This window comes from Rana temporaria, chromosome 1, assembly GCF_905171775.1.
Source record: "Rana temporaria chromosome 1, aRanTem1.1, whole genome shotgun sequence".
Taxonomy (NCBI): domain Eukaryota; kingdom Metazoa; phylum Chordata; class Amphibia; order Anura; family Ranidae; genus Rana; species Rana temporaria.
Window position 1 is genome coordinate 297219048 of NC_053489.1, and position 14077 is coordinate 297233124.

Below are 14077 nucleotides of genomic sequence, written 5' to 3' on the forward strand. Positions count from 1 at the left end.
ATGGCTGGAGGATAACTAATATGTTTAGGCAATCACCTTGAAGTCTCATTGATTAAGTAAAAGCTTTCTTTTTGTGGTTTTAAATGGGCTTTAACATAGATTTATGACGTCTAATAACTGTAGTCTTATGAGGTTCTGGAATAGCAGTGAAAATACTTAAAGGCACTGCAATTTTTAACAGTATTTGGAAAGGCAACGGTGCTGGCCAATATTTTAATAACCCACTACTACTATTACAACTAATTTATAATAATATTCCCAGATTGTATATGCTAAATAAATTAAAGCAGTTTCTCCAGCATTTTATACAGTAGTTAGAAATATGACACAATTAACCACTTCAGCTCTAACACTTGAATCCCCCCTTTAGACTAAAAATATATTGTTTTAAAGGACAAACACTGCATCCTTTTCTGGTAAAAACAGTGTTCAGCTGCATGGTTCTACAAAGTCATAACCGGAAGTGTAAACCTAGCCTTAAAGTGATCATGCCATACCTCAAAAACACTAAACTTTAGGTTGTTTGGGGAATTTATAAGAAAATACTGAAAAACAAAAGCCTAATGTTAGATTTATATTTTTAAAATATGTGTATCAAACATAGTACAGTATGTCTCATAATAAGTATTTCCAAATATGTAAAAGACAAAAATACTCCATATTTGACATACATACACAAGTTTTGGTTTACAATATAAAAATAGACTTAAATGATCAGATTAAAAAAAAGACTTGGGATACTTTCATTGTAAAGTAGGGGTTTCCAAACATTCTAAAGAAAGGGCTGGTTTATTGTCCTTCAGACTCTAGGAGGGTCGGACTATGGCCAGCGGGATTGGAAAGTTTCCTGGCATAAGTGGGAGTAAGCATTGACACATTTGGTATTAGGGGGAGGAATAGCGCCCAGTCCTTGGTATCATATGGGGGAATAGTACCCTATTTTTGGTGTCAGTGGGAGAAATGGTGCCCCATTGTTGTGGCAGAATAGTGTCTTGTATAAGTGGGAGGAATAGTGCCCAAAGGGCCGGAAAAACAGAAGCAGAGGGCCACACCCGGCCCTCGAGCCGCAGTTTGGAGACCACTGGTGTAAAGTAATGATTGAGAATCATACTACTCACCTGGTGTCTGGAAATTAAGACGCCTGAGTTCAACAGGATCAGTGGGATGATGGGATGGGATCTCTTTATTGTTAGGCAAACTGCTCTTCCTCGAGTCTGACTCCGTCCTTTTCCTGTATAAGAAAACTTACAGTAAAAGACAATCTGCCAATGTAGCTTGTGACATTACAACAGTATAGGTACACGATCATATAAGTGCAACAAAAATATACAGCACCAGTAAACCTATATATTAATATATTAATGATTTTTACTAAAACTATTAAATAAATATATTTTGAAAAACCAAATGCTATTAATTAAAAAATGATCAGGTGTTTAACCCCGTCCCGCCGACCGTACACACATATGTGGCCTCGCCTTTAAGGGGTCATACTGGGATGATGCATGCAGCTGCATGCATCATGCCAGTACCGTTTTTTAAAAAGGGCGTTTGGCTCTTCAGAGATAACAACCGATGTGGATAAAAGCCACTCGGCTGTTATCCTGAAGGACCGAGAGGAAACATCCCTCCTCCCGTGGCCTTCTGCCGCTCTCTCCTGTCCTATTGGGAGACCCGATCCATGATCTGGCACTTCCGCCAGCTAGAGTAAGACTGGAAGGAAGCCAGAAACGGCTTTGTTCCGGTCTTCTTTCTAGAAACACGGAAGCAACATCACAACGTCACTTGCAGTTTACTCGGCTGCCAATGGCACCATTTTAAAAATAAACTGCCACCACCTATTACTGTCACAAGGGATGTTTACATCCCTTGTGACAGCAATAAGTGTGATCAAATATTTTTTTAAAGTGACAATGTAAAAAAATAAATAAGAAAACTTTTTTCTTTTAAAGCGCCCCGTCCCTGCGAGCGCCCGCATATGTAAACTGTATTTAAATCACACATGTGAGGTATTGTCGCGATCATCAGAGTGAGAGCAATAATTCTAGCACTAGTCCTCCTCTGTAACTCTAACCTGGTAACCATTAATTTTTATGGAGATTTTTAGGTACTGTAGTTTGTCGCCATTCCACGAGTGTGCACAATTTCAAAGCATGACATGTTAGATTTCTATTTACCCGGCGTAACATCATCTTTCACATTATACAAAAAAATTGTGCTAACTTTACTGTTTCTGTTTTTGGTATTCAAGAAAGTGTATTTTTCCCCAAAAATTGCGTTTGAAAGATTGCTGCGCAAATATCGTGTGACATAAAATATTGCAACAATCACCATTTTATTCTCAAGAGTCTATGCAAAGAATATTAGCACACTAATGAAAATGGACACAGAATGGACTGTTTATGAGTTTGCTTTATTATATTATATTTGTGACACACATTTATTATGAATTGCCCCCATTGTAGCTATGGCACAGAAAGCACTTTACTGAGCACTTGAAATTTGTTAGTATTTTCCCCTAATTGCACTTTATTAATTTCACACTATGAAGATTATAGTAAATCATTTATTGCACAGGCACAGTATTTATTTTTATTTTTAACATTTTAAAATTTCCTTTTAACCACTTAAGCCCCGGACCATATTGCTGCCTAAAGACCCAAGGGGTTTTTACAGTTCGGGACTGCGTCGCTTTAACAGACAATTGCGCGGTCGTGCGACGTGGCTCCCAAACAAAATTGGCGTCCTTTTTTCCCCACAAATAGAGCTTTATTTTGGTGGTATTTGATCACCTCTGCGGTTTTTATTTTTTGCGCTATAAACAAAAATAGAGCGACAATTTTGAAAAAAATGCAATATTTTTTACTTTTTGCTGTAATAAATATCCCCCAAAAACATATATAATTTATTTTTTCCTCAGTTTAGGCCGATACGTATTCTTTTACCTATTTTTGGTAAAAAAAATAGCAATAATCGTTTATCGGTTGGTTTGCGCAAAATTTATAGCGTTTACAAAATAGGGGATAGTTTTTTTTTTTTTTTTTACTACTAATGGCGGCGATCAGCGATTTTTTTCGTGACTGCGAGATTATGGCGGACACTTCGGACAATTTTGACACATTTTTGGGACCATTGTCATTTTCACAGCAAAAAATGCATTTAAATTGCATTCTTTATTGTGAAAATGACAGTTGCAGTTTGGGAGTTAAACACAGGGGGCGCTGTAACATTTAGGGATCACTGTGTGTGTGTTTACTAGTGTAGGGGGGTGTGGCTGTAGGAATGACATCATCGATCGGATCTCCCCTATAAAGGGGATCACCCGATCGATGCGCCGCCACAGTGAAGCACGGGGAAGCTGTGTTTACACACAGCTCTCCCCGTTCTTCAGCTCCGGGGAGCGATCGCGACGGAGCGGCTAAAATAAAATAGCCGCGCCGTCGTCCCGGATCGCTCCCCGAGCGGACCCGACCTCCGCATGTACCGGGGGGGGGTCCCGATCGGACCCCCCACCCACGTCTAGCAGAGGACGTACAGGTACGTACATGTGCCTGTCCGTGCCATTCTGCTGACGTATATGTACATGAGGAGGTCGGGAAGTGGTTAAAGGGCCAGGAGATGGTTGGCGGGAAGGAGTTAAAGCTGGTAATGCAATAAGGTAAATATCTTTTGAGTTTAGAGCCAGAACCATTTTAAAGTAATTCTGGCACTTGCTAAACTAAGTAGACAATTGTTTTAATTTAAATCAATTTACTTGAGTGAGTTGCTATTATATCATTTACTTATATGTACTTAGAAAACAAAATTCTGAAACTGTTTTATTAACCACTTAAGACCCGGACCATTATGCAGGTTAAGGACCTTGCCCCTTTTTGCGATTCGGCTGCGTCAATTTAACTGACAATTGCGCGGTCGTGCGACATGGCTCCCAAACAAAATTGGCGTCCTTTTTTTCCCACAAATAGAGATTTCTTTTGATGGTATTTGATCACCTCTGCGGTTTTTATTTTTTTGCGCGATAAACAAAAATAGAGCGACAATTTTGATTTTTTTTCTATATTTTTTACTTTTTGCTATAATAAATATCCCCCAAAAATATATAAAAAAACATTTTTTTTTTCCCTCAGTTTAGGCCGATACGTATTCTTCTACCTATTTTTAGTAGAAAAAAATCGCAATAAGCGTTTATCGATTGGTTTGCGCAAAATTTATAGCATTTACAAAATAGGGGACAGTTTTATTGCATTTTTATTAATATTTTTTACTACTAATGGCGGATATCAGCGATTTTTTTCGTGACTGTGACATTATGGCGAACACATCGGACAATTTTGACACATTTTTGGGACCATTGTCATTTTCACAGCAAAAAGTGCTATAAAAATGCACTGATTACTGTGAAAATTACAATTGCAGTTTAGGAGTTAACCACTAGGGGGCACTGTAGGGGTTAAGTGTGACCTCATATGTGTTTCTAACTGTATGGGGCGGGGCTGTACGTGTGATGTCAGTGATCGTCTTTCCCTATATCAGGGAACAGACGATCACTGACACTGCCACAATGAAGTACGGGGAAGGTGTGTTTACACACCTCCCCCCGTTCTTCAGTTCCGGTGACCGATCGCGGGACACCGGCGGGTCCCGTGCTCGCGACCCCATGGCTGGGCCTTAAAGAGACACGTACAGGTACGTGATTGTGCCCAGATGTGCCATTCTGCCGACGTATATCGTAGGTAGGGGGTCCTTAAGTGGTTAAAAATGCTGCATGCTCAGATGACCTTCTTCAAAATATGATTCCTTTTTTATGGACATTTATCCAGAATTTCATTGGAACTGTGTCTCAATTTTCTTAAATGTATAGTAGATGTCAGTGAGAAAAGTATTACTTTTTGTTAACAGACCACTGGCAAAGACAGATGGAGGCCTACAATAGCATATTAGCTCATTTATATGTTGTCAATTTACTAGGGTTTTTCATTTGTGTTAAGGAGCCAAGACTATTGCTTTTTGTAAACATATGGCTAATTGTTTTCTGGACAACACTGACTGATTCCCCTTGCAATTGCTTCTTTGGCTTTGCATGCTTGAAATCATCTACCACCTTTTGGATGAAGAGAGTTACAATGAGCTCAAGCCATGGCTGAGTTGTTTAATGTGTGACAAAGAACTCATCAGTTTCCTATCTTAATAAAATCTCATGCCAGTGCCATTTTCGGCAAGCATTTTCTGTGCACTTTTAGCATAACAAAGACGAGGAGTTTATTACCTATACAGAAGTATTGGAAACATTTAATTATTTGTAGGTGACGATATCAGCAAGCTGAATACTAATTACAGAAAGTAAGCCCCGACAAGTCTTGCAAGTGAGCTCAAGAAGAGAAAATTAATAAATTCTGTGACTTGCCGGCAAGGTCTTCACTTCGAATAACAAAGCTAAATTAGAATAGGAATACTGAATAATGGTTTGGTAAGTCAGCTATAGTGTATTTGTTAGCATTACAAAGGTTTCTTGTTTATTTTTCACCCACAGAAAATATGGTTCAACTATATACTAGTCTCAGTTGCTCTCTAACAACATGTTTTTACATTTTAAATAGTAAAACATTTTTAACTTGTACTCTTAGACATATACACTGTATTATGCAGATATTCTAAAATGTTATTTTTTTTACAGCCAGAAGAGTATGGCATTTATTGGGATGCACTTATAGTTTACAATTCTGAAGAACCTTCTTATAGTTTTTATTCATTGTTGAAGATGAGCAGCTAAAATGTCTTGAGCTGTAATATAGGCTCTGAGCCAGAAATCTTAAATAGTATCATGAGTGAGTAATAAAGAAAAACGTATAATAACGCATGTACAGTATGTGCTAAGTGTGCATGATAAAGTTATGTACATGAAGTCATACTGCATATGATATTTTGTGGTTTCTCAGTGTTTCTCTGTACAGTGTCTGGGTCCCAGCCATTTCACACAAAGGCAAAGAAGAGAAGTATGTTATAAATATTTATCTTTGTCAGTAGATTTGTGTGCAGTGAGTCAGTTTGCTACGTAGTCCTCCAAACTTCCTTAGGGCATAGACCCAGGAACATCCGGTAAAAACCTAAATGCATATATGTATATACAGTATACACAAACACACACACACACTGGTCAGTTATTATACTACTGTGAAACAATTCTCACCTGTCTGGTTTACTGCTCCATTTTAAAGAAGCACAAAAGAAAGGGTTAAATGTTAGATGACAAGTAAAGCTCCAACACACAGAGATTGCTACAGACTCTTATATTATGTGCAAGCAATTAGGCACAAATAAAATCAAAACATAATGAACCTGAATATTCCATTATTATGCGTTTTAACAGAATTTTCACATATGCTGACCATAATTTCCCTTTATGTACACAACCACAATTCACTGGTGGGGAAAGTATGTTGAAACTATCTACAAACTTAAAGTTCTAGACATATAAATTGTAGCGCTAAATGGTAACCCAAATAGTGAATAACTATAAATGACATACAATTAAACATATAATGGGGTATGTGAAAATCATAATATGTTGCATCATCTGGGGTATTGGGGTCTGGGGTATACCCCAGACGATGCAACATATTGCAAAACATGTCGGGAGACTCCACTGCTGCTGTGTACATTTGATCAAGCGCTAATTGCCTACATTGATGTAAGTGTTTCCATCTTTATTAAAACACTCATTGCCTACCGTTTTACACTATGTGCCTCTTCTTTTCCTATTTATCTTTCAACATCATCTGATTTACTGTTTGACCGCCTGTGGGTCACTACCTCCAAGCACGTTCATCGGCTTACATTGATCGATATCTTTGGAGTTATCTGTTTATTGCTGTTGAAGATCTGGTCTCACATGTGATACATCCAGGGATTTTATCAAGCTCTGTTGACCCTCTGAGCGTATGCTCTTTAGGGTTCAACATTTCTGGTAAGCCTTTCTGGTAAGCCTCAGTGTATTTGGTGGCGGTCCATTCACGGTGTATGGGAATACTATTTGGCTTCATTGTCTACATAGGACTATTCACTCATTGGACGTTCATGTTTTCCAAGCTATATGGTTATATAGGATTTCTTTATTGGACATTCACCTACTTATGTATAATTTTTTCACATCATTTATTGTACACCATTCACATGGTGATTTTCACATACCCCGTTATATGTTTAATTATATGTCATTTATACTTATTCACTATTTGGGTTACCATTTAGCGCTACAATTTATATGTCTTGTTTGTTTCTTTCCATTTGTCTATTGGTTTTTGTAGCTGCTCATATATTTAGGATAGCGCGGATTTATTTTGTTTTAAACTTAAATTTCTAACCCATGATTTGCCATGAGCCACCTTAGAAGCTGGCAGCAAAGCAGTCTTGTCTCACAGAGAGACAGTAGCTGGTTGGACTGTGAAAGAGCGTGGGTAAATATTGTATGATTCTAAATGGTAATGCTCATAACAGCAGGAAAAAGCAGTGTAACTAAAGTACACTTTTGACGTCAGTTCAACTTGAAGTGTTAGCATTGAAAAAAGTTATTTAAACACCAAAGTGAAAAGGCCAAGGTGCATTTGTACATAGGCAGTTGGTTTTAAAACTCCTTCACTACCAATAAAATGAGCTGTGAATCTGAATAAGCTAACATAGATAGTCTTCATTTATAATATGAATTTGAATATTATTAGTATATTAGGTTACACTAAATGTGAATGTACTGACGTGATCTTATAAAGCATATACATTTAGAGGAGAGGATCACTGCTATTCCTGACTAGCCCAGGTGAATAAATGATAAAGAACAACCTCAACCTACCATCCACAGCTGCACCAGATTCTGTGTGCACTAGTTTTAGTAAATCTCACCCTCTATGTCACTTTTGTACAAATACCAATAAAATTATGCTGCATGAACTCCAGGTGTCACTTTTATTGCGCACAATTACACAAAAATCCAGTAAAACTTACCTCTTATAAAGAAGAATTGCTATGACAATACAGATGATAAAAACCACAGCGAGAACTGGTCCCACTACCCATATCAATCCCTCTTCTTCATCTGTCATTGGCTGTGGATCAAGTTCCATCGAGACAACTGGATCTGAATAGGGGCTTGTGGCATACATGGTCTGAAAATATGTAGTTATGTATCAGTATCTAACAGTTTTGTTTATATCAGCTTATATACAGTGATAATACTATAAAAGTTCAATGCAAGTAAAATTTATGTAAATAGATCAGTATATTCTCTTGTGAATCAAAAGCATGGTATCCCTCCTTCCACCACTTCCTGTGCTTTTGAGCTCCATAGAGAGTTTCAATCAGAGAAAAAGGCTACTGCTGTGCTTCCTCTTTAGAGAACCCAAAATACTTTCCCCAACTGGTGTCATGGATGCTCCCAGTACTACAGGTTTACTTGCAATTTTATATAATTCATTAAAGCATATGTAAAACATCTATTTAAAAACTTGTAAACTTAAAGTAATCTTGTGCTTTGCCCAAACAGGGGAAATAAACAAGTAAACATTGCTGCCAGCCCCCACATCATATTATACTCACCTTTCCCTAGTTCTCCTTCTGGGGAAATCCAAGTTCATGGGGGCCAATGGGGCTTTCTTTCCTCACACATGATAGCACTGATGCTTAGCGATTAGATGCTTAGGTAGGCCATCATTACATGGAATAAGTAGAGTCATTATCCTTGTGTGGGCTCTAACTAAGATTGACTTGGGGCTATGCAGGGCTTCTTCCCCACACTGCCAGCAACAGGGAAGTAAATTGAAAATACATATAAGCCATTATGGGGTCATAGTTCATCTTTACCAAAAAAAAAAAAAAGATTGTCTATTTAGGTAAGGGGTGTCTGTAGATAAAAACAAACTATGCAGCTTTGATCCACGTTAATAATACCCTTGAAATAGGTGTAGGTAATTTATGTACCTCCTGAACCATGACTGAAAAACTCCCAGAGAAGGCATCAGCCCATCCATCCTGCCTTGTTGCTAGGATATTGCTAAGGCACTACCCACTGTTACCGTTCACCCCCAACATCACAGGAGTAAGCTCTAAAATGCTAAGCTTAAAGTTACTACATCAGAAGAGAGAAACCACATGTGAGGGTGTTTAAAATAGAGAAATAATTGGTTCTGTGATGAACAGTAACAGTCTTAGCAATGTCCTAGCAACATACCAGGATGGGGTGATACCATCTCTGGGAGTTTTGCAGTCAGGCTTCAGGAGCTACATAAATGACCTACTTCTATAGCAAAGGCATTATTCAGCTTTGGTCAAAACTACAGTTTTATTTTTTCTACAGACACCCCTTACCTGTGTAGGCAGTTTTTCGGTAAAGGTTAACTATGTCTTTAAAGTGAACATGTTTTTTTACCATGAATATGCAACACACAGATTCATCCTAAATAGTTAACCACTTAAGCCCCGGACCAAAATGCTGCCTAAAGACCCAAGGGGTTTTTACAGTTCGGGACTGCGTCGCTTTAACAGACAATTGCGCGGTCGTGCGACGTGGCTCCCAAACAAAATTGGCGTCTTTTTTTACCCACAAATAGAGCTTTCTTTTGGTGGTATTTGATCACCTCTGCGGTTTTTATTTTTTGCGCTATAAACAAAAATAGAGCGACAATTTTGAAAAAAATGCAATATTTTTTACTTTTTGCTGTAATAAATATCCCCCAAAAACATATATAATTTTTTTTTTTCCTCAGTTTAGGCCGATACGTATTCTTCTACCTATTTTTGGTAAAAAAATCGCAATAATCGTTTATCGGTTGGTTTGCGCAAAATTTATAGCGTTTACAAAATAGGGGATAGTTTTTTTGCATTATTATTTATTATTATTTTTTTACTACTAATGGCGGCGATCAGCGATTTTTTTCGTGACTGCGACATTATGGCGGACACTTCGGACAATTTTGACACATTTTTGGGACAATTGTCATTTTCACAGCAAAAAATGCATTTAAATTGCATTGTTTATTGTGAAAATGACAGTTGCAGTTTGGGAGTTAAACACAGGGGGCGCTGTAGGAGTTAGGGATCACTGTGTATGTGTTTACTAGTGTAGGGGTGTGTGGCTGTAGGAATGACGTCATTGATCGTGTCTCCCCTATAAAGGGGATGACGTGATCGATGCGCCGACACAGTGAAGCACGGGGAAGCCGTGTTTACACACGGCTCTTCCTGTTCTTTAGCTCCGGGGAGCGATCGCGGCGGAGCGGCTATAAACAAATAGCCGCGCCATCGTCCCGGATCGCTCCCCGAGCGGACCCGACCTCCGCATGTACCGTGGGGGGTCCCGATCGGACCCCCCACCCACGTCTAGCAGAGGACGTACAGGTACGTGATTGTGCCTGTCCGTGCCATTCTGCCGACGTAAATGTACATGAGGAGGTCGGGAAGTGGTTAAGATTAACCATTGGGCTATAAATATAAAAAAATATTTTTGCTACTGAAATAAAAAGCTTGTTCAACAAGTGGTTGAATCTTTCAGCAGCAAATACATTTAAACAACTGTGTAGTTTTAGACTTGCAAATCACTATAATATAGACTCGTCAGTATATAACCATCTACATACATTGGCAATGGCCCCTACTCAGTGCATCAATGCTCATGATACTATAATAGACAGTAAACATAATTTCCAGCTAGCAGCATACAGCTATATGGATAATGAACAACAAATATGTGATAAAACAAGGAAAAACGCATATATGGAGTCCGTGTGCCGCGCACCCCGAAAATGCAAAAACATAAATATAAATGGGAAGGTCCCCCAGTGGGGTTTTTTTAGCGGCATGATGTTCTCAATAAATAAGAGTGGTTGGATGATATTGAAGTTAAAATCTTTACTTGGTTTCAACATTGAATTACAATAAAATGTACAACATGGTTGGAGCATTTGTAAAATAATGTAGATAATATACATATAGTACACTCTGATTATACATGAAAATAAAAATAACAGTGGCAAAAATCAACAACAATACAATACACGTTACATCATGATTCAATTGTTTCCATATGAGTACCCCGACGCGTTTCGACCTAAACTGTCACGGTCTTCTTCAGGGGAATTGTACTCACTCAAGGGTTAATGAATTAATATGTAATCAGAGATGGTTGCTGAGAAGTAAAATGATCCGAAGACCCCCATAGCAAGAGAAACCCCCGTTCCGCTTGACGGGAACCCACCAAACCGGGCTTACAAGGAGTCACAAGTGTGGACCATAGGGGGGAGGAGACGACCGGAAGACACATAGGCTCCATCCTAATGTATATGTGGAGGGAGCTGTCCCAGGATCACAATGTGTATTGTATTGTTGTTGATTTTTGCCACTGTTATTTTTATTTTCATGTATAATCAGAGTGTACTATATGTATATTATCTACATTATTTTACAAATGCTCCAACCATGTTGTACATTTTATTGTAATTCAATGTTGAAACCAAGTAAAGATTTTAACTTCAATATCATCCCACCACTCTTATTTATTGAGCTCACAAATATGTGATATGGCTCTACAATAATAAAGAGAAATAAATTATCCTAAATAAATTTACTGACATCAGTCATTATGTTATTACACCTGCATGATTCAATTCTGCACTCTAGCCATATGTTTAAATCCATATAGGCACAATCATTATTTTGAAAAGCTGAAGTGCTCAGCATGTCTGTATAATGCAGTTTTATTCACATGTTTAAAAAAAAAATATATATGTTGTGCGCAAACAAATTAGAGTGCATTCTATGTTGAATCTTTTCCCAGAAAGCTGTAATTTGCTTACATATTAGCTATAAATTTCCAGAATATAACTTTCCGTTCATGTCTCTTATCATGTGGCTGGAATGATGTTCGCCCGTAAAAGCTATTTATTCATGCAATCCCCAGACAAAGCAGGAACCTTTCATTTTCCACAGACATTTTAAAATATATAACTGCTGGAAAGTTCATGCCTCAGTACTTTCTGTAATAATCTCTGAGAGGAAGGTCTATCAATTGCAGAGCATCTCTGAACAGGAAATGAGGAAATTGGTACCACTCTTCACATTTGCAAGAGTCACACACCATTCAGATATTATTCAATACACTGCTAATTACATTCTTAGGTATTACAAGTGGAAAAATAGAAGGTTAATGCAAGTCATATCTAAGGTAATTAGAAGTAACACAAGGCAGGTTTTAATCTATAAAGCTAGAAGATTCAATGAAACATTTTGCATAGTATCAACAGTCAAGGAAGCTATAGGAATTGTTTTCATTGGAGCTATTTTAAGCAGTTACACCTGGTTGGAGAGCCTTGAACAGACTCAGAACATGCTTTTAAGAGTAAATATCCTACTTGGTCTAGGAAAGTTCTGGAATCTTCCAGAGGGAAATAAGCCCAGTACCTGGTAGTCTGGACTTGCCTGCTCAGTTTGCTTGCCAAGAGCTCTAGCCCCACTAGGACAATCACAACAAAAAAGTAAAAGGTAAAGCAAGATTTATGATATGCTAATTACGTTTAAGGTATATGTAAAAGCCATTTTCTGGGACAGAAAATGGTAGGGTTACAAACTGTCTGTTCTTTTTTTGTTTTTGTTTTGCCATCTATGTCCCATTATTGAGGCAATTTATTAAACATCCCAATAGAGACACAACAAGAAGTGAGAGGGAATCTCAGCAAAGTGAGGTATTCCTCTTTTATAAAATTGTTACTACAAGTACCTCCATTAAAAGATCTTCCCTCTATTTCTGTTTCAGGGACAACTTAAAGTTTAGAATTTCCACTGTGAGGACACAGGCAGCAATAAAACCTAGGAGAAACTAGGTACACTCACTCTTCTACTGTATTTATGGAGGAGCAACATAGCCACCCTTGGACAGCCACATTGTCCACCATGGAAAGGGTAGGGATAGATGGACTGGTAGATTTAGATGGACCTTACTTAAGTGAATAACACTTTAAAGTCTAACTCTAGCTATAATTTTTTTAAGCAGTTGCAGCAACGGTTTATTTTTCACTTTGGGATAAAGATTTTAACTATCTTAATAAAGGTCAATCATAGTAAGCATCATGTCAGTGTTAAATGGTTTGTCTTAACCTTATAACGTCCATTTTTGCTGGACGGCATGGTCTAATTAAAGACTGGTACACACGATGAGATTATCAGATTAATTGCCATTTGTTTTTTGTTTGTTTTTTGCATTCTAGTCTCCATATTGAAAATAAAGAGGTTACTAAAGTTAGAAAATTCTCGTATGACAGAATAAAAAAATTGAAGTTATGTAATATATTGTATTTTCGGACGAAAACTGTACTGATTAAATGAAAATCGTATAATCTGGTATCACACTCGAAAATGTTTAGTGTTTGCCCCTACAGATAATTTCGGATGAAAGCTGCGTACTAACGATCAGATTATTATACGATCGATTCGAAAGCTGTGTTTTTTTGTAGGATTTTCTGATTGTGTGTACGAGCATTTAGCAAGTAGAATCTTAAAAGACTTACTGTCAAGATCAACAGATAATAAAACTATGATACAGGGAGGACTCAGAAAAAAATCCTATGCTAATGCTGTTGACAGACTGTATCATATATTTCATTTTTAATTTTGCCCATTAAGAAAAAAATAAATGTGGCGCTACCTAAAAATAGCTAATACACCTAGTGCCCACAATAATTAATATTGTGCGAAGCGCCTGTAAAGCACCTCTCCTATCACTCCAATGGGAAAGCCCAAGTGCTTTCACACTGAATCGGTGCACTTGCGGGATGCAAGTAGCATCTTTGAGGCGTTTTAGGAGCGGTGTATACTAACTGTGCAGTAACAAATAACTTGTGCTTCAGAAAAATAATAAAAACTATAACAAATAAAAATTTTAGGAGGGAAGTTTCAGGATAAAAAAGAATAAAAAAAAATAATAATTTTGAAGCAAAATAAGGGTCAGTGCCCATCAATGCAGCCTTATCAGTGCATATCTGCAGCCTTGCCATTGCCCATTAATGAAGTCTGATCAGTGCCCATCTGCAGCCTCGCCATT

The 14077-nt window shown here is 37.8% G+C and overlaps 1 protein-coding gene across 49 annotated transcripts in view; it reads right to left on the reverse strand.

The window, feature by feature from the left end:
* Positions 1 to 14077, reverse strand: part of PTPRD (protein tyrosine phosphatase receptor type D) — a 521758-nt gene that overhangs the window by 127669 nt on the left and 380012 nt on the right. For 22 of the 49 annotated variants that reach the window (XM_040357852.1, XM_040357842.1, XM_040357815.1 and 19 more), the window contains 3 exons: positions 7996 to 8156; positions 6188 to 6202; positions 1119 to 1231 (listed from right to left, as the gene is read on the reverse strand). In XM_040357852.1, the coding sequence (XP_040213786.1) occupies positions 1119 to 1231; positions 6188 to 6202; positions 7996 to 8156 (289 nt within the window). The remainder of the gene's footprint in view (positions 1 to 1118; positions 1232 to 6187; positions 6203 to 7995; positions 8157 to 14077) is intronic. The other 27 variants (XM_040357869.1, XM_040358160.1, XM_040357810.1 and 24 more) reach the window with 2 other exon arrangements.